Consider the following 27,151-nt stretch of genomic DNA (forward strand, 5'->3'; position numbering starts at 1 on the left):
GTGTCTGAGGCCGGATTTGAACTCAGGTACTCATGACTCCAGGACTGGTGCTGTATCCATTGCGCCACCTAGCTGCCCCCAAGAAAATGTTCTTCGTCCTCTTTAGGAAGTGTTCCCTTTCCCATTTTCTTTAGCAGATTGCCCTATCATCATTCCCATTCTTACACTTATCGTCACTTAGCTACTAGCTCCTTTCTTCTATTGTCTATGAAAATGTCTGTGTCTTCCTCATCCTTCAAAAACTCTTATTTTATCCATTCATCCCTGAAACCATTGTCCCACATTTCTCTTTCCTTTTGTGACTAATCTCCTTGGTTAGGTTGTTTATAATCGGTGTCTCCTTTCTTCTTACTTGTTTAACTTTCTTCACTCTGGCTTTTGACCTCATTCAGTTTGAATTGTTCTCTCTAGAGCTTGGGAGAGAGCCAAAATGATGGAACCAGTGAGAAAGAGTCAAGATGGTTTCAGTAAGAAATATCATGAGCTTGGGGCGGCTAGGTGGGGTAGTGGATAATGCACTGGCCTTGGAGTCAGGAGCACCTGAGTTCAAATCCAGTCTCAGACACTTAATAATTACCTAGCTGCGTGGCCTTGGGCAAGCCACTTAACCCCCATTTGCCTTGCAAAAACCTTAAAAAAAAAGAAATGAGCCTTCTCTTCACTCCTCTCTTACCTCCCCCCCCCCCCCAACCCCATTACCTCCAGACAGGATCTAGAAGATGCACCAGACCAAATTCTGGTAAAGAAATTCAAAACATGTAAGTCACTTTTTTTCACCCAAGTAATCCAGGACTGTGTCCCCAGAGAGGGGAAAGTTCAGAAGCATACAGTAGTGGTGTAGCTCAGAACCCAGAAGAAGAGTAGGGTCTCAGGCCCAGCTTTTATCCCAATCCAAACTCTGCAGACACATTACTGCAACAGGAATTCTATAACAAAGGGGACTCTGCAGTATTGTCACTCTGATCCATCAGAGCTTCTCCTCTGGATTATGCAGGCAGAGTCTGGCAATAATGTACTATTACTCAAACTCAATCACAGAACAGAAACATGCAGAATATAAGAACTTGCACTGGGTCACACAATCAGTAGATGTTAGAGGCAGGACTTAAACCCAGGATTGTGATACATTCTTTTATATTCTCTTTGCTTTCAACTTTTGCACTATTTTTTAAATATAAAAACTTAAAATTACTAAAAATAAAACTTTAGGTTGTTTCAGCATAACTTTGAAAGCCAAACTAAAATAGAATCTGAGATGGTTATTGAACAGAAATGAAACAAGTTCCTTCAAAGCCTATTTCAGAGAAGGAATAAATTCTGTTTTTGACAATTGTTGTAGATCTTCCAGCTGTAGATTTCTTTTATTTTATTTTATTTTTTTTAGGGGTTTTTTGTAAGGCAATGGGGTTAAGTGGCTTGCCTAAGGCCACACAGCTAGGTAATTATTAAGTGAGGTCGGATTTGAACTCAGGTACTCCTGACTCCAGGGCCGGTGCTCTATCCACTGAGCCACCTAGCCACCCCTCCGGCTGTAGATTTCTGAAGGCAAATCATTGCACTTAAAAGGAACTGTTAGAAACTTTCTAAAAGTTTGTGATGTGATAGGAAGAGGGAGCTGCTCTTTAGCAGCTTTTTCCCACCCACTTATAGAGATTCTTTTATCACAACTCTGTGAATAAGGAATTACAACCATAGTTTGTCTTACTAAGGAAGGTTTTAAACCAATGTACAGGTTGGAGAGAAAAGTTTGAAGAAGTATGACCTAATCTGGTATAATGGTAAGATTAACACATTTAACTTTAAACAGTAGTAATTATCTATCTATAGACATCATTTCAATTATTACATAACTAGATTTTTCCAATGAGTATATAGACATCATTTTCAAAAGACTGGTGAAATCCTTCTAAACTAATAAATGATTAATATTTGACATTTTCCATCAGACAGATAAATTTATCTTCTGAAAAAAAGATAAACATCTAAGATATGGGATAAACATATTGGATCAAAACTGTTGTCAGCTATTGTAACTAAGATAATACTATAAATAAAAATGACTTAAGTGTACTGTGTCTTTAGAGAGTAAAAGTTCTGTGACCAGGTCTTCTGCATGAGAGGTAGTGGTAGTGGAAAGAAAACAGTTGAAAAATTGGTTAGGGATTAAAGATTAAATTAAATAAAATTCAACAAAGCACCCAGAAGGTGGGGCTATTACAGTATTTTAAACTTCAAAGAAATTTATTGTATATTTATTTTGGACCTTTGAATCTATTCCAAAATAATATTTTTGATCTCCTTAGAGGTCTAGAAGGAATCTTATATTCTCATCATAACGATTGCAGGATTTAGAACTGGAAGAGACTATCGGCTTTTCTTTTTATACATCTAGAAATCTGAGAGTAAGGGTCATAATTTTCTACCAAATTCGACACGAGAGGGGAAAAGCACCAGATTTATAAAGTCAAATGATCCTCAGTTCAAATTCCAATACTTGTTTGGGCATAAGTTTTTACATTTTAAACTTAAATATTAAATGAGAAAAGAAAAAAGTTGCCATGTACACAGCCAACCATAAGAGATAATTCAATAAATTTCCATTGCAAGGAACATATGCAGTAAATACTAGACATAGTTTTCAGTGCTGCTCAGATTTTCTTTGCTTCCTTTTTGGTTTTCTTCTATTCTCTGCTAAGTATTTTTTATTTTATTTCTCTCCCCCCAAAAAAAAATTAATTTTGGATATTATATATACATATAAATAGATCTCTAAAAATATATACATATATATATATATACACACACACATATATATATATACTTATACACCTTGTTATGAGACCTTACTATGCTTATATCTTCCTACCACATTCCTCTGAAAATGCATAGCATCTTCCTTCATAAGTCCAAATCTTTACATATATTTTTTTTTTATTTTCCAACTACATGTAATGGTAGTTTTCAACAATCATGTTTTGGTCTCCCTCCCCCATTTTACTCTAATAAATAACCATATATAACCATGCTGAATAAGGATCTATATTATTCATGTTGCTTTACTTTTTCAACCAGCTCATCATTTTCTATATCACAGCAATGTTCCAACTCAATTACATCCTATCTGAGAGATTGTCTATGAAAGTTTTTTCTCCTAATTTTCTGCATTCCTTCTCTTCTTGTCTGAATGTGGATTTTTTATGTACAAGGAAATTTTTACTTAGAAATTTTTAATTTAAAATAATCAAAATTATCATTTATATTAAATTAATTCTCTCATTTTATATGTTTTAAGGTCTGATACTGCTTAATCTTTTTCCTTTACATATTTTTTACCTGGTTTCTTTGAAGACTGTTTTTCCTACCAAATGAATTGTTATAATTTTTTCTAACTCAGTAAAATAATTTTTTAGTAATTTAATTAGGATGACATAGAATAAATAGATCAGTTAGGTAAAATTGTCATTTTAAAAATTATATTGGCTTTACTTTATGCATTAACAATAAATATTTCTCTAGTTATTTATCATTTATTCATTCATTTATCTAGCTAGCTAGCTAGCTAGCTATTTATTTTAGGTTTTTGTAAGGCAATGGGGTTAAGTGGCTTGCTCAAGGCCACACAGCTAGGTAATTATTAAGTGTCTGAGCCCGGATTTGAACTCAGGTACTCCTGATTCCAGGGCCACCGGATTTGAACTCAGGTACTCCTGATTCCAGGGCCAGTGCTCTATCCACTGCACTACCTAGCTGCCCCACTCCAGTTATTTAGAACTGAATTCTATTAGTATAGGAAGTACTTTATATTTATGTTTATATAGTTCCTGTGTCTGTTTTGGCAAATAATGTTCTCAGATATTCTATACCATCTACATATTTTAAATTGTCCAAAACAATATTGAATAATAATTGAATTGAATAAAAGTAGTGTAGTTTCTCTGCTTTTCATTTTTTGATTAATTTACAGCACTTCTAAGGCTTTGGGTTTTTTTGGGGGGTGGTACACTCTCACTGGGGTGTCCTTCAAGTTCTTTTGCTTTCTTGACTGTGCTTTGATATGTAGATGACCACCACACCTCCCTCTGTCCTGGATCTGTAAGGAAGGGCCCTGCTCAGCTATCTTAGTATGGAAGCCCAAACTGCAATCTGGATCTGGGTGTGGGCAAACAGCAGAGTTCTACCCCGAGGGAGAGCAGAGAGATTTCTGCAGTCTCCCCCACCCCTTTGCCATCTGTGGGCTGTGCTCTTGAGGTGCAGCCTGATTTCCCTGATCAGCTGCAGGTTCTTGCCGCAGGGCTGCTTTGAGGCTAGCGCTCCTCACTGCACACTCATTCTGGTGCAGCAGAGTTCTCTCACAAGCCCTTCAAGCTGTTCCAGTGATCCCTGGACTGGGCTGGGCAGTGCTGTGCTGAGGCCAGGGCTTTTTTCCAACCCCCATCCTAGTAAAAACGCACCTTTCCCACAGAACTTCTAAGTTGTCTTGGACTGGGAAATTGTATCACTCATTCTTTCTGTGGGTTCTGCCCTTCTAAATTTTGACTAGAGTCATAATTTGATGGCTTTTGGAGTTTTGGGGGAAGGAGTTTCTGGGAAATGCTGCCTTCATGCTGCCATCTTGGCTCCTCTCCCTCTGCTTTACTTTCTACCTGGTATCTTTCTCTTTTATTCCTTAACCTATCCATCTTTCCAAGAGTCTTTCCCTTATTGTCTTCCTCCACTCTATCCCCTTGCTTTCTTATTTCTTTCTGAACTTAAAAGATTTTTTCCTGTCTAGATTTATCTGTTCCTTCTTTAACCCAGATATATACAAAGCACTGCCTACCCTGCCCCTAGCTTCTTCTATTTCAGTCTTTCCTTTTGTGCCTCATTTGAGATAATTGTCCTTTTTATCTCTCTCCCCACACAGTTTTATTTTTTTAGAATTGCCCATACCTCAGCTCAGCCCATACCTTTCTTTGAAACCACCCAAATAATGTTGACAATCATAAGAATTAATTGATTTATAAATAAACATTTTGACTATGTTGAATGTCTTATAATTGGTTGTAAAAAATTTTGACCTTATTGAGGTCCTTTTTAATGTTTGCATTTCTCCTGAATGTTCTATTCAAATGTTCCCTTACATTCTGGAGTTTTTGAGTTCATTAAATGTCCTTTTTTTCCATTCAGTATTATACTTAGCTTTGCTGGGTCATATGGAATGTAGTATTCTAAAACCTATAGTAGCCACTAGATTATGTGTAATTCTTCTTATAGCTCCATGAAATTTAAATTGTTTTTTCCCTCGTTTTCAATATTTTTTCCTTTTACCTGGGAGTTTTGAAACTTGGCCATGATATTCCTGTAATATTTCCTCCTGGGATCTCTTTCAGGTAGTGGTCATTGGATTTTTTTCCTATTTCTACTTTGCCTTTTTGTTCTAGAACTTCAGGTCAGTTTTTCTTGATGATTTCTTACAATACTGTATCAAGCTTCTTTTCTTTTTTTTATTTCTTATTCAGGGCAATGGAGTTATTTTATTTTATTTTTTGCAAGATATTAGAGTTAAGTGACTTGCCCAGAGTCACACAGCTAGGCTATTATTAAGTATTTGAGGCCAGATTTGAACAAGGGTATTCCTGACTCCAAGGCTGGTGCTCTATTCAGTGCGCCACCTAGCTGCCCCTAAGATTCTTTTTTTTTTTTTTTTACTATAACATTTAGATAAACCAACTATTTTTATATCATTTCTCCTTGATCATTTCTCCAGATTGGTTGTTTTTCTGATGAGATGTTTCACTTTTTTTTCATTCTTTTGATGTTGTTTTATTATTTCTTGCTGTCTTAGGATAGCTTCCCTTGCCCAATTTTGGTTTTTAAGGACTTATTTTCTTCCTTAAATTTTGATTTTCTATTTTAAGTTGGTTGACTTTCTTTTCATAATTTTCTTGGATTGTTTATTTTTCTCTAATTTATCCTCAGTATCTTTTATTTGATTTTGATTTTCTATTTTAAGTTGGTTGACTTTCTTTTCATAATTTTCTTGGATTGTTTATTTTTCTCTAATTTATCCTCAGTATCTTTTATTTGATTTTTTAAAGTCCTTTTTTAAGTTCATCCCCATAGTAACTATATATTATTGGGTTCTTTCTCCTTTGATTACTTTTTTTTTAAATTTATTTACATTTCTGTGCATCTTAATACCTGACACATCCTCTTTGATCTAGTAAGATCAGCTTCCTGGTTGTTCCATAAAAAAAGAAATTTCATCTCTCTACTCTGGGCTTTTTTTCTCTGCTTGTCTCCTATGCCACTGACCCTCCTTCCCCCATCATTAAGTCTTTGTTTCAACTAAAAGCTTACCTTCTCCAGGTAAGTTTCCTTACGTCATCTTAATTCCAGTGCTTTCCCTCTTTTTTTATTCCTGTTTATCCTAAATGTTTGCATGTTGTCTTCCCCAGTGGATTGTAAGATCCTTAAGGTTAAGGGACTGTCTGTTGCCTCTTTTAGTATTCTCCAGAACATAGGATAAAACCTGATGCATAGTAGCTTCTTAATGAATGTTTGTTGAATTGAATTGATATGTTGTGCCATTTGCAACTTTTAGAACTGTTTTTCTTATTGCTACTGGTATACAACACATTTTATTTTGTTTCTTTCATATTTGGTGTTAAAACCCAGTATTGAAATACAATCTGATTATTCATATTTTTTATAAATATAACTTAAACACTTTGCCATCCTGTATTTTTACATAGTAGCATTAGAAGTAATTTCCAGTTGTTTGAAAAACCTGTTAAGTCTTTAGGCTTCTCGTTTAGTGAGACAATTCTTTTTGTTTTCTGATCTTATCTTCATGTGAAGTCTATATTAGTTATTTAAATTCTAGTTTTTTTAGCTCTTGTAACTTAGGTCTTGATTTGGCAAATGTCTTTTCTCATAGGTCTTTTCATTTACTCTAGGCATCTAGGTATGTAGAGAATACTACAAAATACTCAGGAAGACCTGAGTACAAATACAATCTCAAACTCTTAATAGCTGTGAGACCTGGGCAAGTCACTTAATCTCTCTTTGCCTTAGTTTTCTCAACTGTAAAATGGGGGTAATAACAATTCTGAGGTTCAAAGCAAAAAAGATAATTTTTGTAAAGTGATTAGCAGAATGCTTGGCATATAATAGGTACCATATATGGTATTTCTCCTCCTTTAGAGAATTTATTTTTGACATTTTATTACTTTAATTGAATTTAATGTGTTGTGAATGTAACATGGATTCAACTGTAAATATTATCAGTATACTCCTGTGGAAACAGGTACTATAAGAAAGAGTACTAGAAGAACTTTGATTTGAATTCTGACTCTTCCATTTATGTGACTTTGGATTAGTCACCTAACCTTTCTGAACCCAGATTCCCAATCTGTAAAATTGGGCTAATAATACTTGTAGTATTGCTCTCACAAAGTTGTCATTAGGATCAAATAAAATAACGATTGTGGGATGCTTACTAAGTGTTATAAAAATGGCAGCTATTATTTTTATTCACTGAACATTTGTATATATTTAATATATTTTGAAAGTTTCTTGACTGGTACTATTTTATAAGATAAATAATAAATTTGTGTATTGTGTTTTATATTTAAATATAGCCTTCTACTTATTCTACTTATAAATTAACTAATTTTTCATGTTCCAGAGAGATCTTTTATCATCTTCACTCAAAATTTTCTAAATTTTGCTACTTTGAAGCAACCCTCACTGCCTCTGCCAATGCAGTTTAAAAAAAATCAAATCTTTATTTTAAAGATCATTTTAACCTCCTAATCTTAGCTCTATTGCCCCCTTTTTAAAGTCAGAAAAACATATTAACTTCTGTCAGACCATATCTGCTATCAGTATTGTACTTTATTAAGAAGAGGGTAATAAAATCAGTTCCATTATCAGTCTTGTTGAACCAATTGTATTCCTACCTTTTCCTGTACATTATTTTGAACATTGTATATGCTGCTTCATTAGTTCTTCAACTGAAAAATATATTTCCTTGACTTTTCCCATAGATATGTTACTTGACCTCAGTGACCTTCTTCAGGTATGATCTTTTTTTAAACTCTCTTTCCCCCTTACTAGATTGCTAGTGCAGATAATTAGTGCTAATTTATGGCATGCCATTTGGTGGAAGACCTACTTCTTAATAGAACAATTTGGATAAATTGGAGGACCAGTTTAAGATTTAAAATTTCAATCTCTAAGCAGATGAAAGATTTTATTCTTCATTACAATTTTACAGTCATTAACCATTTGTTTTATCTTAAGTATTCTGTAAATAACTGGGTATTCAAGCACAGAAATTAAACAGACTTCAAGGTTCTTACATTTTAATTTGGAGGCTAGAGTAATAAAATAACACTATTAATAAGTAATATAAAATAATCTCAGAAAGGTGAGTATAGTAAAATCTAGGGGAATCAGGAAAGGTTTTTATAGGAAATGGCATCAGAGCTGAACTTTTAAAGAAGCTATTGTTTTTGAGAGAAGGGAATATATTCCAGGGATGGGAAATAATCTCTGCAAAAACATAGAGATGTTATGTTGACTCTTTTACCTGGAATTAAAAGTTCTTGAAAATCCACATATTCTGTAACTCATTTACACTGGCCTACTTCTAAATCTCTTAAACACCCCATCCACATCTTTACACCCTGTGACCTTGTTCCCTGGAATGCTCTTCTCCATCTCTTTTACTGTTTTTCCTGGTTTACTTCAGGCTCAAAGCACATTTTTGGGAGACCTTTTCTGGTTCCCTCAGTCCCCCAGCTACTAATATTTTCTCTTACAGATAATTCCATCTACTATAATTATATTTACCTATTTATTTACATACTATCTCTCCTACTAGAACCTGTGTTGTTTGATTGGTGGAACTGCTTTGGTTTTTTTTAATTCTTCTGTTGTTTTTTTTTTAACTTTATTAATTAAAGCACTAAGCTGGAAGTAAAGTTCCGGCCCTTAGTGCTTCACACATAGTAAACACTATAAACTTGTTGAGTAGGTGTGGAATGATAGTGGGTTTGAGACTAAGGATGATTCTAAAAACTAGGTTGAGAAGTTAATTTGTTCTAGAAGCACTTTAGAATAACCAAAAATTTTGGGGTAGAGAAATAATATGGTCACATCTAGTGATCTAGAGCCAATTTGGAGAGCACACTGATTGGCAACAGAGGAGACTGCCAATTTAGGAAGATGCTTTAATGCTTTAGGCAAATGGTGATGAGGGCCTAAAGTAGGAAATTCATTTTTTATGAAGAGAAAAGGAGGGAGGGGATAGAGATTATGAATGTAGAAGTGACAAGACTTGGAAATCAGTTAAATATAAGGAGTAAGATAAGGAAGAGACAAGGGATACTTGGATACAATGAATTTCAGTGACTGAAAAGATGGTGATGTCCTTAAAGAAATATGGGATCTCGATAAAACAGCTAATTCATCTTGGGGTTTGCCTTAACGTAACTGCATTCAGCAAATATCAGATGCTTCATCCTTTGGAAACAAAAAGAATGAGACATCTCAGTGAACTTTTGTTCTAAATTGTGATTTTAAAATGAGGCTGCTCTCTTTAAAAACAAATGCATATGGATTAATGTGTACATTTACATTGACCTACAGGAAGCTAGATGTTATATTTGATAAAGGGTTGAACTTAGAGGGAGGAAGATCTAAATTCAAATTCTGCTACTCCCAGCAGTTATTAACAATTATAATTAGACTCTAGGTAAGTCACTTATCTTCTTTCTGACTCAGTTTCCTCATCTGTAAAATGGAGATAATAATAGCTTGTACTTTTCAGGGTTGCTATGAGGATCAAGTGAGGTAATATTTGTTTAGTGGTTGGTAATGTTAAAAATGTTGTATAAATGCTAGCTATTATTATTGGCCTTGGAGAAAATTACTTTCAAAGTATTAAAAGAAAAATGGATAACATTTGGAAAGTACTTAGTGCAGTATGTGGCATATAGTAGACCCTATGTCAGTGTTTTTTCCTTTCTCCTTCCCTTCCCTCTTCTATTTGGAAATGATGGACAGTTGTGAGTATATAATCACATAGTGGAAAATATTAACATATTTGAACCTAGTAGCAATAATTGTATGTTCTGACAATCAGATGCAAGTTATTGCTATCCTTTCAATTTGTTGTGTGATAAAAATGTCTCAGAAACTTACTGAGATTGTTCAAGTTAAAAGTAATCTGATGTTGTGATAACCTAATTAATCTTGTCTTCTCATACTCTGCTTTAAGATTCCTCTGTCGAATCAAAGCAGCTCATGATCAAAGCCATTTCATTTTAACTCAAGTAATTTGCTGTTTTGTGAGTAAAGCAACAGAATGGGATAGAGTGGGGATAGACCTGAAATTGGAAGATCACTTAGAAAACACTCCAGGCAAAAGGTAATGTAGGCCTGAATTGAAGTAGTAGTGATTATTTTGAGTGGAGAGGTAACACCAAGGTTGTAAATCTGGGGGACTAGGAGGATATGGTGCCCTCGATAGTAGAGGTTGTGAGGAAAGATAATGAGTTTTCTTTTGGAAATGTTGTATTTGAGACGTCTATGGGACATACAGTTTGAAATGTCTAAGAGGAAGTTGGTCATGGAGGAATGAGCTGAGGCTGAACATATAGATTTGGGAGTTATCTTATTTAATATCATATTGTGAGTAAAAATAGAAGAGGACCTTGGGGGACAATCACAAATGGTGTGTATGACATAGATGAATTGCCAACAAAAGAGAATAAAAAAGGAATTGTCAGAGATAGGTTAAGAGGGGAGTCAAAAGATAGCACTGTTAAGAAAATCTAGAGTGGAGAAATATGCCAGAGGAGAAAGTGATCAGTATCATTCTGCAGAGAGGTCAAGAAGGGTCAGAATTGAGAAAAGTTTATTAGATTTGACAATTAAGTGATCATTTTGGAGGCAGAACCAAGATGGTGATAGGGCAGGAAGGAATATATCATGTACCACTCAAACAAACCTAAAAAACATTTCAGACTGAATCCTGATGGAAAAATCCAAGAAAAAGTGAATTGTTTTTCCAGCACAGGCTAATATTGGGAGAAAACACAAAGATCTGACCAGGATCACATTATTTAGGAAACATATAGGTGGCCAGGGAGAGGCTATGAATTGAGGCAAGTAGATGTCCCAGACTCTCAGATAATCAGTTCACTGTGACAGAACATTTGTCAGCTGGCAGCCTTGTCTCTGAACTTCCCAACTTCTTGTCACAGATGCAGGGTAGATTGAGGAGGGGATGAAATTCCAGGTGATCATTTGATATGTAGGGAAGTTGTGGAAGATTCTGGTCAAGGCCTTTCTTGAAAAGGAATAAATTCAGCAAAACTAACAGTAACATGACTTATACCTCCTAGGAGTAGAGACAGGTTTCAGCTTCTATCCCAATCTGAAGCCAATAGAAGAATCACTTGTTTTGTAGGGAAGAAATCTCAGAGAGCTAAGGGAAGCCTGTAGTTTTCTCACTCTGCTTCTGTCTGCTGGTTCCCCAGAAGAAAATTCCATTTGGAGAATAGGGACTGAGTCCTACAGCAGTCTAATGTTCCTTAGACCCAAACTCCCATCAGGAACTTGAAAAGGTCAGAACAAAGTGACAACAATCAAATTGTGCTTTGGATTAGACCACTTTGGAGGCACTGAAAATTTGCAAATCCTCATCCAGAGTTGTCTCTGAGGACCTGGAGTGCAGAGATTCCCTTTAGAAGCATGTAGAGCCTAGTCCTGACAACAGTTCCAAAGTCAAGAAGTACGTTTGAAGAGTGAACAAATAAAAGAAAGAAAAGAAATTTAAAAAAAAGAACACCATCTTTAAAAGCTATTATGGTGATTGGGACACTGAAGACACAAATTCAGAAGAATGATTCCAAAACATCTACAAGTAAAGCCTCAAAAAAACACCAAAGTTGGGGAGGCAGCTAGGTGGTGCAGTGGATAGAACACCGGCCCCAGAGTCAGGAGTACCTGAGTTCAAATCTGCTCTCAGACACTTAATAATTGCCTAAGCTGTGTGACCTTGGACAAGTCACTTAACCCCACTGCCTTAAATAAAACTAAACACCAACGTTTGGACACAAGTTTAACTAAAATTCTAAGAAGAGATGTAGTAAAACTTGTAAAAAGAGTTTAAAATTTTTATCAGGAAGATGAGTGCTCTTGAAAAAAAATTAGAAGAGAAATTAGAATTCTGGAAGAACAAATTAGAAGGGGAATTAACAGTCTGAGATATAATCTTTGCCCGGACAACAAAGTCTTTGATAATTGCAATATATCAAATAAAAAGCAGTGACTCCATTAGGCAGCAGAAAATATTAAGATTTAAGTCAAAAAAATGAAGAAAGGAGAAAATATTAAGTACATGACCTAGAAAATGAGGAGAAAAAAAAATTTTAACTCACTGAACTGCCCAAATCTGATGAGCACAGAAAGAAACTAGGCATCCTGGTCACTTCTTGAAAGAAACTCCCAAATGAAAACCAGGAACATTATAATCAAAATTCAGTGCCTCCAGTTCAAAGTAAAAATACCATAATGAAATAGAAAGAATTAAAATACAAAGGACTCACTATTGGGATTACACAACTAAGCAGTGACCACACTGAAAACGATAGAGGATTTGGAATATGAGGCTCCAGAAGGCAATGATTGTAGACTAGCCAAAAATAACTTACCCAGAAAAACTGAGTATAATGCTTCAGGGGAGAAAATGGACTTCCAATTATGATGAAAAAATGAGAGCTGTGTAGAAACTTTGCAGTTTTAAGAGAAACATAGAAGTAAACATTTATAATTGCAAAGAATTAAAAGATAAACTGCTTATCTCCTAATATGAGATGATATATATGCCTCCTCTGAACTTAGTCATCATTTGGGTTCATAGAATGTTATTAGAGAAGGCCTAAGAAGGGAAGAAGAATATAATATACAGGAGCTTTGTGGAAGAGGAGGGGTGGGTAGGGAAGGAAGGTTAGAGAAAATTTTCTCACATAGTCAGGGAACAGACATTTGTATCTATACATCTGTAGAGTATACAGATAATACTTGTGTGTGTGTGTGTATATGTACAGTAGACAAATATTTACAAGTATAGTATACATCATTAGTACACAAGGAGGGGTGAGTAAGGATCACCTAATACTTGAACTTCACTTTCATTTGCACTGGTCAAAAGAAGGAGAAGACTAATATACTCATAGACATAAATACATTTCATTTAACAAGAAAATAGGAAGGAAATTAAGAAGGAAGTGTATGTGCAGGGAAGGATTAGCCCTAAGTCAAACAAGCTCTTAACTATGAGAATCTGAAGGAAATGATCATAAATTGGACAGAGTCTGAACAAATTACAGTATGTAGGGGAAGCTAGGTGGCATAGTGGATAAAGCACCAGCCCTAGAGTCAGGAGTACCTGGGTTCAAACCCGGTCTCAGACACTTAATAATTACTTAGCTGTGTGGCCTTGGGCAAGCTACTTAACCCTGTTTGCCTTGCAAAAACCTGAAAAAAAAACCAATTTACAGTATATAAGTGTAATGAAATTCTATTAGATGTTGAAGGGAATAGTTTCAGAGACACTTGATAAGACTTATATGAACTAATATACAGAGAGGAAAACAGAAACAAAATAATTATTATTTAAACTATACATGCCTGAAACAGCTCGTTTTTCTTTCATTTTCATGGGGAGGCGCAATGGTACATTTGAATTGAGAGTGAGAAATGTGGATTTTTGCCAATTGTAAAAAATTTATAATTTTTAAATTTAAAATGTTGTCATTGTTTACTCCAGAGCAATTTCAATTGAATGCTGATGTCAGAAGTTGAATTTCAATATGTTTTAAGGAAGTTTACAGGAAATAAAGTGGAGGCACCAAGTATTGCTGAATTTTTTAAATGAGTTCAGTTGAGAAGGGGAGTAAATATATATAGGTTGATAACTGAGTGGTAAGGTTTTTGGTTTTTGTTTTTTAAGATAAGGGAGATATAAATGTGTTTGTAGGCAGTTAGGAGGAAAGGATTAGATAGTGAGAAAATGAAAATTAGAGCTAGGGAAAGGGATGATAATAAGTACAGTCTTCTGGAGAAATTGGGAGAGAATAGTGTTAAAGAGTCCTTAAATTAAGGTCATGATACAATATGAAATGAGAAGAGAACACTAATCAAAGTCTTTAAGGTTTTTTTTTATTTGTTTTTGAGTTTTTTGGTCAATTATGGTGCAAAGTCTTCAGTTCTAAGGTTGGGGTCAAGTGGTATGAATTTTTAAAATAAAGAATATTGAAACCATCTTCAGGGTTTAATTAAATTAACATAATTTTCTCCATGCCTTTTGATGTGTTCTCTCTCCCCAAGACAATTTATAAAGAAAATAAAAGATCACAATATGTAAAAATAGTTTAATTTATAATTAGCTGTAAATTAACTAAAAAACAAGTTAACTATAAATTAAATTAAATTTAAAAACAAAAGAACCATATTATTCATTCCTCACATACTCTTCTCTAGGAATAAATGGAGTTCTCTGTGTTTTATATCTTAATTATTTTTCTGAATAAGGATAAGCTTTAGGATCAATTGCTTTAGAAGATGGACAAAGAAAAGACAGCCCTTACTTATATCCAGAGTCGAATGTAAGAGGTAGTCTTTTCTCTGAATTTTAATTACTATCCTTAAACCATTTTCCTAAGAAATATAGTTTTTATTTTCATTTCACCTGCAGTTTTAGACCAGAGAAATATTATTTCTTAATATTATAAAAGAATCTAAAATTAAAGTTTTTAATATATTTGAAGAACCTTGAAAGAAGAAATTTGAAACATTTGCTGTAGTGTATAAGAGATCCATCTCTTATAGGAAAGAATAGAATGCCTTATTTGTTTGGGGTTTTTTTTTTACTTGTTTGTTTTTGTTTTTGCAAGGTAATGTAGTTAAATGGCTTGCCCAAGGTCATACAGCTAGGCAATTATTAAGTGTCTGAGGCTGGATTTGAACTCAGACCCTCCTGACCCCAGGGACAGTGCTCTGTGCCACCTAGCTGCCCCAGTAGTTTGCTATTTCCTTCTCCAGCTCATTTTACATATGAGGAAACTGAGGTAAATATGGTTAAGTGACTTGCTAAGGGTCACATCACTAGTCAGTGTTTGAGGGCACATTTGAACTTAGGATAATGAGTCTTCTTGACTCTAGACCTGGCACTCTATCCACTGCACCCAGCCGTCCAGAGATGGTACTATAGAGTTGAATTGGTTTGGTGAGGTGTCAAGAGATGAGATGAGAGAGAATTCTAGGTGTGGGGATGAGGGGGGAGAGCCAGTGGAAATTCTTAGAGTAGGGAGATATCATATGTGAAGAACAGCAAGGAGGCCAATATCACTGTATTAAAGACTATGTGGTGTAAGACTGTTGGAAAAGCAAGGAGTAACCAAATTATGAAGGGTAAGAACGAGTCCATTCATAAGCTATAGGAAAAGAATCAATGGAAACAATCTGGGACAGATATAGAAGTAAATGGGACCAAGGATATATGTGAAGTAGGCCTTGCAAAAAGTTCTGGCTCCTCTTATGAACCAAGAATGAAAAAAAGTTTTAGTAGAGGAAGATACTTGAATGGTATGAATATTAGTATATGAGTATATACCTGAATGGTGTAAGATGGAGTGGACAAGAGACTCTCTGGCAATGGGTTCATTTTTTTTTTTTTTAAGTTCTCAGGTACTCAGCTGGAAAGATTATAGGGTGGGAGGAGCTATAGGAAATAATGAAGAAAGGTTTTAAGACATGAGTAGGTTGACTCTGGAATAATTTGGGAAGGGGAAAAAGACTTTGAGGATATATAAAAAAGTGAATCAGATATGAAATATGGGATATTAAGTGGTCTAGAATTGAAAACCAAATAAATAAAATTATACAATTTTGAGGAATATATATTAGTTTTAAATGCCTTTTTTTCCTAAAGTAGATATATTTCAAGCATTATTTATAATTTGTTTTTAAAAATAAAATTTTGATATCTTTGGTTTTTACATCATGTAAAAACTCTTCATCCCTTCTCAGAAATATTCCTCAACATTACATAAAAGAATTTTTCACAAACGAAAAAACATAAAAAAGCATTCATTTTCAATTGTTTTGATGTTATTGTTGTTCTTTCCTTTTACATTATTGTGTATCTTATCTAAATGATTCTGCTTACTTCACTTTGTATGACTTTCTGTACTTCTCTGTATTTTCCTCATTATATTGTAGTGGTGGTAGTTAATGAAAGACTTGACAAAAGGGAAGGCTTTAGAAGTAATTGTTAGATAACTTTATAATTCCTTTCAGCTGCCCCTCAAAATTGTGTTGAGGACATTATACTCTATTCTAGAACATATGAGCAAGGTTTGAGATGCTTGGGTTAGGTTTTTGAATTTTTTGAAAAAGGGAGAATGCCTTTTGCATTTCCATTGTACATAAAGCCTGGCATATAGTAAATGCTTATTATTTGATTGATTACAGCAGGATAGGATGATAAAGATATACTGAGTGAACCTCAAAAGGAGAAGAGAGAGATTCCAGAGTGATAATGACAGAAGAGTCTGGAAGAGGCCAGTGGGGAATATGAAGTATGTCTTCTCTCTCTTCTCACCTACAGTATTAGTAGCATGAGAGAAAAAGTGTATACATTACTGGATGATGGTGGTTAAGGATGTATTGTCTTCTGGAGAGAATAAGTTATGAGTATAAAAAATAGAAGGTATGAGAAAAAAAGATGTTTAAGATGAAGGCATCTTTGGCATTAAGGGCCTGGGTGACTTAGTGGGTAATACTGTGAAACTTTTTTGTAAATGGGTAACCTGGACCTCATCACAGTTATATGCATCGCTGTAGTAAAACATTGGATTTAGAATTAACCATCTTTTCATAATGTTGAAGGGATGATTTTGCAAAGTATTGAGTGGATGTAGGAGAGAGGAGATAGGTAAAATATAATCTGCTGTGGGCATTAGGAAGATAGACCTCATGACTTATGTCTAGGAAAGATGAGTAAGAATACAAATTTGAAGAAAGCTATTGTAAATAGTCCAGGTGAGAAGTAAAATAGCATGTACAATTGGGAAAATGAAATAAAAGGACAGATTTTTAGTTTCTGTAAATGGGCAGATTTCTGTATATAACCATACATTAATACTAGTGTTGTATAATGACTAATAACAGTTGATAATGTAATGTTCTTTTTCTTCATATTCTTCACATATAATTTTCTTATCAAGCAAACTTGGGTGTGATAGGAAGAGCTTTGTACTTAGAGTCTACTAAAACCCTTAGTTCCAAGCCTAATAGTTAGTAAGCAAATAACCCCAGTCAATTTATATGATTTTTCTCAGTTTAATTTTCCTCATCTGTAAAAAGGAAATACATTTTTTCAAGTCAGTAATTTAAACTTGGAATATAAAACACAGTACCTAATAATGGATATGCAAAGTTGAAAAACAGTATATTCTCTTTTCCTTAAAGAATTTAAGTTCTCTGTACCACGAACTGTGCTAATGCACCTTGCTCTTGCGGAGCTCATAGCAAACAACTATGTATAAACAAGCTACATATAGAATAAATTGGAATAATCAACAGAAAACACTGGAATTAAGAGTGATTGAGGAAAGTTTCCTATAGAAAGTGGCAATTTAGTTGCAACTTTGAAGGAAGCAAGGTAGAGATGGGTATGGAGAGAATACCATGATTAGGTAAAAACCACTGAAAATATCAAGAATTAGGAAACGGAATGTGTTGTTTTAGGAATATCGAAAAGACTGATGCCACTGGATCACAGAGTATGGGGAAGAGTAAGGTATAAGCAAACTGATATGGGGGAAGGTGACTAGAATGTGAAAGGTTTTGAATACCAAACAGGGGATTTTATATTTGATCCTAGAAGTGTTCTGGAGTAAATAGAGTTTATTAAGTGGAGGATTCATTGCTAGATATTTTGACAGTTGAATAAAGAATTTATTGAAATGGGGAAATACTTAAGGCAGAGAAAACAGTGGCAAAGACTGCATAAAAGTCAAGCAGGATAAGGATTAAGAAAAACCAATTAGATTTGGAAATTAAAAGATCACTTGTAAATTTTTCTTAATTTTATTTTTTCTAATCAATAAAAATTTATTCTCTCTCTCTCTCTCTCTCCTATTTCCCTGTCCCTGTATTGAGAAAGAAAAAATAAACCCTTGTTAGCAGTCAAGCAAAACAAATTTCCACATTGACTATAAAAGAAAAAAGTATATATATAAACATATACATGAACATACATGAATGTATATATATCTTTTATATATGTGTGTGTACATGAATAAATTATTTCCTTTTTATTCATTTTCTAGAGTCATGTTTGGTTATTAATGGTCATCAGCGTTTCTAAACCTTTCAAAATTGTTTGTACAGTGTCACTAAACAAATTGCTTTCCTGATTGTATTCATTTCACCTTGTTTTTATTTTGGGGTTTTGCAAGACAATAGGATTGAGTGACTTGTCCAAGGTCACACAGCTAAATAATTAATAAATGCCTGAGGCCACATTTGAACACAGGTCCTCCTGACTCCAGGGCCAGTTCCCCTTACACTGCACCACCTAGCTGCCCCTCATTTTGCTTTACCTTGTTTCATGAAAGTCTCTCCAGGTTTCTCTGAAACCATCCCCTTCATCAGTGAGCTGAAGAAAATGACATTAGATTTGACAATTAGAAGATTAGTTATTTTGGAGAGAGTAGTTATAGGTGAATGATGAGTTTTGAAACATTAACCGCAAAGAGTTAAAAGAGTGAGAGTCAAAGAAGTGAAGGTATTTACTATTTCATTCATTTATAGATAATCTTCTCAAGAACTTTAACCCACAAAAGGCAGGTTAAGATATGGGATGATATTGGGAATCATGGATCAAGTGAGGATTTTTTTAATGGAAGAGATATGAGCATGTTTATAGAGAGCAGGGAAGGAATCGGTAGAAAGAGACTGAATATATAAGTGAGATACCAGCCCATGGTATAGAATGCTCAGAGGGGTTTGCCTTGGCAAGAAGGACCACCTCTTCTGAGGCAGGCATGAAGGAGATAGTGATAGAAGACATCTCAGTGATGTGAGAAGAGAAGGGGAATTCTTAGGAAATAGCTTAAATCTTGTTAGTAAAATAAAAGACAAAGTTTTCAGCTGAGATGGATTGAGTATAATAACATGTACAAAAATAAATATCATCTGGGATAAAATGTGATAAGGGCAAAGAAAAGAACCTGGCTAATACTATAAGAAAATCCAGGAAAGACCACTTTTGGCTTAGGGGATGAGAACAATTTTCTGGAGTTTCAGCTATTATGGGCCTTGAAGGACGAGAAACATTTCAGTAGTTGGAAATGCTGAAGGAATCCATTTCGGTTGTCTATATGGGTATGTGAAAGCAAGAGAAGTACATGTTGGCAAAAGATAGCTATTCTAATGTATTTGTAATATGAATGTATGTGGGGTGAGAGTGAGATAAGGTTGGAAAAATTGGCTGGACCTGGTGAAAATCAAGATAAGTTATGTCAAAAGTACTTTATAAGTTGTTTATACACTATTTAAAATAAAAGATTTTATTGTTGATTATCAGAGTTATAGTCAAACAACTTTAGTTTCTGTTTTATAGTAGAATATCTTTTTAAAAATAACATTAAAAATATAAACTTCAAGTTTTGGGTTTGTTTTAATAGGTGAATGTTTATGTGCTGGGGAAAACATTTCTTCTTTTGGCCAGAGAACTCTGCATCAATGCTCCAGCAATAGGTATGTTTTTATTGTCTTGGGTATTTGGACAGTGCTTGTTTTCTGAAAGAGTACTGGGGGTTTTTTTTTTGAAGCCAGAGAATAAAGTGCTATATGGTCTTTGAAGAAATAGAAGGGGTAGGGAAGGAGCACTTGAAAATCCAGAGATTTCTCAGGTAAGGAAATTTTGTAAAAATATAAAAAGGCTATCATGATCATGATCTACTTTGGGTACAGAAGTTTGAATATTGTTTGAAGCTACTAGCTCATATGTGGGTTTTGGGAGATGATCATTTATATTTGAGGGCAATAAGTAATATATGGGAAAGATGCATGTCTTAGAAACTCTTGTGCTAAATTTTCTGTGTTTATTGTCTTGAATAGAAAGTTGAGTCCTTTCCTAGTCAAACACAACTTAAACTTTTTCATTTGAATATTGCTTCTAGCATTTTTAATCATTCTCTTGGAAGTTTGTGTGTGTGTGTGTGTGTGTGTGTGTTCTAGAATCTTTATATCAAAGAATGTCTATATCACTTAGCCATCATAAAATGGCTGGATGTAGATTTATTTCAATCTTCTTTAAAGAACTATCAGTGCCCTTTAATTTTTCTGAGATAATTATTCATAAATTACATGCAATGCTTAGACCTCTGGGCAAACCATAGATCAGGCACTCAGAGTTATTAACACCAACTTAATGTTACAGTCAGAACTATCATTTTGTCTCAGGTGAAGATCATCATATGTCTAGCTTCTCAGGAAAAAGATTAGGAGTCTTATGTCACAGAAATAAGAACTTTCTTTAGAAGACTTTATGATTAGTTACCTAATGCTTAGCATAAAACAAGCAAACAAATTGCTTACATTATGGTTTTCAGTTCTGACCCAGGTAGAAAGATAAAATTTGCTGATCTGCATAGATTTTAGACTAGAAGACATCTTGAAAATAATACAACCCCTTCATTTTACAGATCAGACCCAGAGGGATGAAGCCATTTAAGCTAATTTACATAAGTAACAGAGCCATATTTGAACCAAGTTATTAGATTCCCAATCTAGCATGTTCCCTGTACCATTGTGCCTTCTACCTGCTCAGTAACTGGTACTTTGCATGTCTTTTCTGAAATGGTGGTATTTGGGAGTCTGTAAAAGGATGTAAAGAACAGTAAGACTTAAGGCATGACTGGAGGAAATAGGAACTAGGGAAAGGAATAGTAATCAGAAGGCAGAGCTTGGAGCAACAGTATTACAAGGTGAATTTCAGCAAGGCCCCAGAAAAACTATTAGTTTATTGGAAGTGATAGTAGCATGGTTATATTCAAGAAACTGACATCAGTGGTCAAATTTCATGTGCCCTCTTGACCATCTGTCATCCCAGAGCCCAGGAGGGACCAAGGATACTGATAAAAACATTTATTAAAGCAGGTTTTTTTTTGTTTTTTTGTAAGGCAGTGGGGTTAAGTGACCTTCCCAAGGACACACAGCTAGGACGGATTTGAACTCAGGTCCTCCTAACTCCAGGGCTGGTGCTCAATCCACTGCACCACTTTATTGCCCCTATTAAAGCAGTTTGATGTATTTAGATTCAGTGACCTCTGCAGTCCTTTCCTATTATAGATCTTTAAGTCAGGCACTGCACTCCAAGGGATCCTGACAGTGTCCTAAAATCAATGAACTGCTTGATAGTACAAAATAGCATGAAAGATAACAGATTGAGAACTTTGGAAGTCATGTTTTTAATTTAATATGCTTAGTAAACTTATCAAAACAGTTTAACTCTCAGGCTTATTGTCAAGTATCTACTCCTAAGTGACAGAAGCAGCAAGATTAGTGGTAAAAAGAAGGGTAACAATTTTTAGTTGCATTGTTTAAGGATCCACTTTTTTAAGCTGGTGTGGAAAATTGGACAATCCACTTTAGAAGTAGTAGAATTACTTTTTTCTTTAAACTACTTATAAATTTCTGTTCCTTTTATAGGCATTTTGTTTGTTTCCCCAGTTCTTAAAACATTGCCAAGCACATAGTAGGCCATTAATAAATTCTTGTTAACACTTCTTTAAAAAAATGACACTTGGTATTGTTCTCCATTCTGTTGGTTCGTGAGGATGGTTTTATCAGTTATGCTAATGTTTTTCATTTGTATTTGAAATTTGACTATGAACTATTATAGAGACAACATGCTGAAGTGGATAGAGAACTGCCTAGAAGCCAAGAACTTTGTTCAAGTGCTTCTCAGACATATACTGGCTTTGTTATCCTGGGCAAGTCATGTAACCTTTCAGTTCACAATGCCGGTGATACCAAACTTAAATAGAAATGAAGGCCACTAATCCCTACACGTATTTGAGTCATCTATGTACTTTGAATTTTATTTTGTTAAATATTTCCAAATTTCATTTTAATCTGGTTCCAGCCAGACTTCATAAAGTCCAGGTGGGTTTGATAGTGCTCTAAATATGTTTTTGCAATTCTGAGCTGGAGAAAATACACTAATCAGTATTAATAAATGGAGCTATAATCCTGACCTGGGATTTTCCCTATACTGATGAAATTATAGGTCCATTTCCTGGTTCTATCTCTACCATCAGGTTTGATATTCTAAGCCACTGAATTTTACTATAAGCAATAAGTTTCCTTTTTGAAAAATATTTTAGTTGAAATATTTTTTTATATATAACCTGTATCCTCTCTCCCAGAAAACCATTCTATTTAAATAGTATTTTTTTCTAAGAAAAGAAAAAGAAAAAAAAAATCAGAAAAATGAAGATTATATTGAAAGAATCTGACAATCTATGGGCCCCATCTTGCAAATGAGATTAAGTCTCTTTTTGGGCCAAATTTGTTCTTTATAATTTTTAAGTAATGGATTTCAGAATAAATGGAAGATTTTGATGTTGTAAAATTGTATTACTTAAAATGATACTTTCTGCACAGCTCTAGAGTACAGTAATGTATAAATCTAAGCAGTTATTAATTTAGTTTCTGTTGATGTTCTAAAATGTTTCTTTTTTTAAAATTTTTTTATTAAAGATATTATTTGAGTTTTACAATTTTTTCCCCATCCTACTTCCCTCCCCCAACCCCACAGAAATCAATCTGTCGGTCTTTACTTTGTTTCCATGTTGTACATTGATCCAAATTGAGTGTGATGAGAGAGAAATCGTATCCTTAAGGAAGAAACAAAAAATCTAAGAGATAACAAGATCAGACAATAAGATATCTGGTTTTTTCCCCCTAAATTAAAGAGGATAGTCCTTGAACTTTGTTCAAACTCCACAGCTTTTTATCTGGATACAGATGGCACTCTCCATTGCAGACAGCCCAGAATTGTCCCTGATTGTTGCACTGATGGAATGAACGAGTCCTTCAAGGTTGAACATCACCCCCATGTTGCTGTTAGGGTGTGTGTGTTTTTCTGGTTCTGCTCATCTCATTCAGCATCAGTTCATGCAAATCCCTCCAGGTTTCCCTGAATTCTCGTCCCTCCTGGTTTCTAATAGAACAATAGTGTTCCATGACATACATATACCACAGTTTGCTAAGCCATTCCACAATTGAAGGACATTTACTTGATTTCCAATTCTTTGCCACCATAAACAGGGTTGCTATGAATATTTTTGTACAAGTGATTTTTTTTACCATTTTTCATCATCTCTTCAGTAGTGATATTACTGGGTCACAGGGTATGCTCATTTTTGTTGCCCTTTGGGCATAGTTCCAAATTTCTCTCCAGAAAGGTTGAATGAGTTCACAGCTCCACCAATAGTGTAATAGTGTCCCAGATTTCCCACAACCCTTCCAACAATGATCCTTATCCTTTCTGGTCATATTGGCCAGTCTGAGAGGTATGAGGTGGTACCTCAGAGAAGCTTTAATTTGCATTTCTCTAATAATTAATGATTTAGAACAATTTTTCATATGGCTATGGATCACTTTGAGCTCCTCATCTGTAAATTGGCTTTGCATATCTTTTGACCATTTGTCAATTGGGGAATGGCTTTTTGTTTTAAAAATATGACTCAGTTCTCTGTATATTTTAGAAATGAGTCCTTTGTCAGAATCATTAGTTGTAAAGATTGTTCCCCAATTTACTACATTTCTTTTGATCTTGGTTACAGTGGTTTTATCTGTGCAAAAGCTTTTTAATTTAATGTAATCAAAATCATCTAATTGGTTTTTGGTGATGTTCTCCATCTCTTCCTTAGTCATAAACTGCTCCCCTTTCCATAGATCTGACAGGTAAACTAGTCCTTGATCTTCTAATTTGCTTATAGTATTATTTTTTATGTCTAAATCCTGTAACCATTTGGATCTTATCTTGGTAAAGGGTGTTAGGTTTTAGTCTAATCTAAGTTTCTTTCATACTAACTTCCAATTTTCCCAGCAGTTTTTATCAAAGAGAGAGTTTTTATCCCAATAGCTGGACTCTTTGGGTTTATGAAACAGTAGATTACTATAATCATTTCCTGCTTTTGCTCCTAGTCTATTTCACTGGTCCACCACTCTGTTTCTTAGCCAATACCAGACAGTTTTGATGACTGATGGTTTATAATATAATTTTAGATCAGGTAGGGCTAAGCCCCCTTTTGTACTTTTTTTCATTAAATCCCTGGAAATTCTTGACTTTTTATTTCTCCATATGAATTTACTTACAACTTTTTTTTTTAACTCATTAAGTAATTTTTTGGAATTTTGGTTGGTAAGGCACTAAACAGGTCGTTTAGTTTTGGTGGAATTGTCATCTTTATTATATTAGCTCTACCTATCCATCAGCAGTTGATGTTTGCCCAGTTATTTAAATCTGATTTAATTTGTGTGAGAAGTGTTTTATAATTGTTTTCAAAAAGTTTCTGAGTCTGTCTTGGCAAATAGACTCCCAGGTATTTTATATTGTCTGAGGTTACTTTGAATGGTATTTCTCTTTCTAGCTCTTCCTGCTGTATGTTGCTAGACATATATAGGAAAGTTGAGGATTTATGAGGGTTTATTTTATAACCTGCAACTCTGCTAAAATTGCTAATTGTTTCCAGTAGTTTTTTGGATGATTTCTTGGGATTCTCTAGGTAGACCATCATGTCATCTGCAAAGAGTGAGAGTTTTGTCTCTTCCTTCCCAAATCTAATTCCTTCAATTTCTTTTTCTTCTCTAATTGCTGAAGCTAACATTTCTAATACGATTTTGAATAGTAGTGGTTATAATAGGCATAAAATATGTTTTTCTAAATAAGGTATTTTTAGATCAGTGGCTAAAGATCTCTGTTAGCTCAGTAAGGAAAACAAGACTGTTTGGGGGACATCCTTTTGCTTTTGAGGTTGAGGCTGAGTTAAAACAAAGCTTAGCTTTCTATAACCATTTCTTAATATTATTTATTAATTGCCTTACTTTATTAATTAATTTGACTGAATGGCTTATTGGGATTGATTCACAAAGTACTTCTTATATTACTGTTCAAATGAATTTTAATGTATTGATTTTACCATTTTCCATAGCCTTGTACTTTAGAAGAAAGCTGAGGGATATTAGCAAATGAACCTGAGATTATAAATGTAATAAAAGTTTGTCATTCTCTTCTATATTCCTTTAAATTAAAGCCAACTCGACAACTTTGTAAAGTCAAAGTAGTATCTTTTGTATTAGAAATGAAAGTCTGATAGATGGACAGAATTTTGTATCTTTGTTTTTCTTTTGAGACAGATGATCATAGGATAATTGATAGAGAGCTGGAAGAGACCCATGGGTCATTTAATCCAGTGGTTTATTTGAGTTCATTGATTTGTATACTTTGGAATTAGTAAATCATGAACTACAAAGGAATTTTTAAAAAAGGCATGAATGTACAAAATTTTGGGGTAAAGAAAAGTGTTTTATATTTCACAGATTCATAAACAGTTCTATTTTAGAACATTTTTCCAAGGTCAGCCATAATCTGTAAGTTAGTTGTCTACATATAGAATAAATAAAACAGGATTAAATCCAAGAGCATTCTTTCACTTAGTCCAAGAGGCTGCTATTTTAAGAGTAATGTAATAGCTGAACATGAAACAGCTGTAGAATTTTCTAGTTTTGAACAAATCCCTTTCATGTGCATAGCAGTATTGGAATACAATCCTTATAAACTGTCTCACGCATAGAAAATAAGCTCTGGAATCTGCCCTCCTTGGACCCCAGTGCCATTGGTACTGTCTGAGGAGCACTGGAATTGAAATGTCACTTTTCCACACTGAACTTCAGTCATTCCTTCCTGCCCAAAATAACTGAGTTCATTACCATCCAAGATAGCACTAACATTGTAAAATGTGTCTTGTTCAATTTGAACTGGATGTTCAAACCAGACTGAAAATGTGTTACTGGATCCATCTGAGAGGAATTTGGTCAGATTATGAGCAAGAACAACATTTAGCTGTTTAAGTTCAATTTTCACACTGTATTCAGCCTTCCCACAGCTTGATCCATATAATCCAAGTCCTGCAATAAATATCCTCTTATCTACTGCAAACTGGATACTGTCACATCGTCCACGGTACCTCCACTGGTTGCTCCGATATGCAGATGATTGAAATCGATGGCATCTCTGAGGGGTAAGACCTTTCCTTTTTGTCAGTGGAAACTCCAACTGTGGTTTCTTTGTAGCTGTGTACCATAGGAATATGCTGCGTGTCTCTTCCAGGGTTAGAATATCTGATTGAGCAGCACCATTGGCAAACTCCTCCAATGTCATAGTTGGAATTCGTACTAAAAATAAAACTCTTCCCAATACATTTCTCTTATTTCTTGGTGTAATTGGCAAACCTTCCCTTTTGCATTCAGCTTCTGCCCAGTTCAGAACAGCTTCAAAGATAACTACCTCCTTAGTGTTTAATGATTCCCTGGTCAGGATAATCTCTAATGTTTGTTGATCTATTTCACAAAAGCCCTCTGACTTTAATGCCATCTCTGCTTGAGCATCAATCACTTCCCAGCACCGCTGGGTCAGTTCTGGTTCCTCAAAGAGTCTGCTCTGGGAGAGCAAAACACAAGCATTTTTTGCCTCTAAGCTAGTCTCTAGAAAATGAACACAAGCTTTTGCTAAAGCTGGAACAATATACTTCTTGGCAGCATAGAGAGTTGCAAGCACAGTGTCAGCTTCTAGATCAATTTCATCACTGTACATGTACCTAGTTAAAGTAAAACACATTTAAGAAGACACTAGTAGAGGGTGTGGGAGATTTTACATACTATTTTAAATGTTATACTGTATAAGTAAACTATTTAAATACTATGCTATTTTATATAACAAAACATACTTACCAGAAAAAGATAACCTTTTAGAATTGGGGAGATTAGCAATTTACCAGATCAATTGTTATCC

The 27,151-nt window shown here is 34.5% G+C and overlaps 2 protein-coding genes across 6 annotated transcripts in view; one reads left to right on the forward strand and one right to left on the reverse strand.

Moving 5' to 3' along the window:
• Window positions 1–27,151, forward strand: part of BRF1 (BRF1 general transcription factor IIIB subunit) — a 163,742-nt gene that overhangs the window by 37,354 nt on the left and 99,237 nt on the right. For both annotated transcript variants that reach the window (XM_074213472.1, XM_074213471.1), the window contains exons 4-5: window positions 8,031–8,062; window positions 19,752–19,824. In XM_074213472.1, the coding sequence (XP_074069573.1) occupies window positions 8,031–8,062; window positions 19,752–19,824 (105 nt within the window). The remainder of the gene's footprint in view (window positions 1–8,030; window positions 8,063–19,751; window positions 19,825–27,151) is intronic.
• BTBD6 (BTB domain containing 6) overlaps window positions 1–27,151 on the reverse strand; it is a 53,047-nt gene that overhangs the window by 23,958 nt on the left and 1,938 nt on the right. The window contains exon 5 of one of the 4 annotated variants that reach the window (XM_074213475.1): window positions 708–18,721. The exons of 1 other annotated variant lie outside the window; for it this stretch is intronic. In XM_074213475.1, the coding sequence (XP_074069576.1) occupies window positions 18,652–18,721 (70 nt within the window). In that variant the 3' untranslated portion in view covers window positions 708–18,651. 2 more of the 4 variants (XM_074213474.1, XM_074213473.1) reach the window with 2 other exon arrangements.

Source organism: Macrotis lagotis, chromosome 1, assembly GCF_037893015.1.
Source record: "Macrotis lagotis isolate mMagLag1 chromosome 1, bilby.v1.9.chrom.fasta, whole genome shotgun sequence".
Taxonomy (NCBI): domain Eukaryota; kingdom Metazoa; phylum Chordata; class Mammalia; order Peramelemorphia; family Peramelidae; genus Macrotis; species Macrotis lagotis.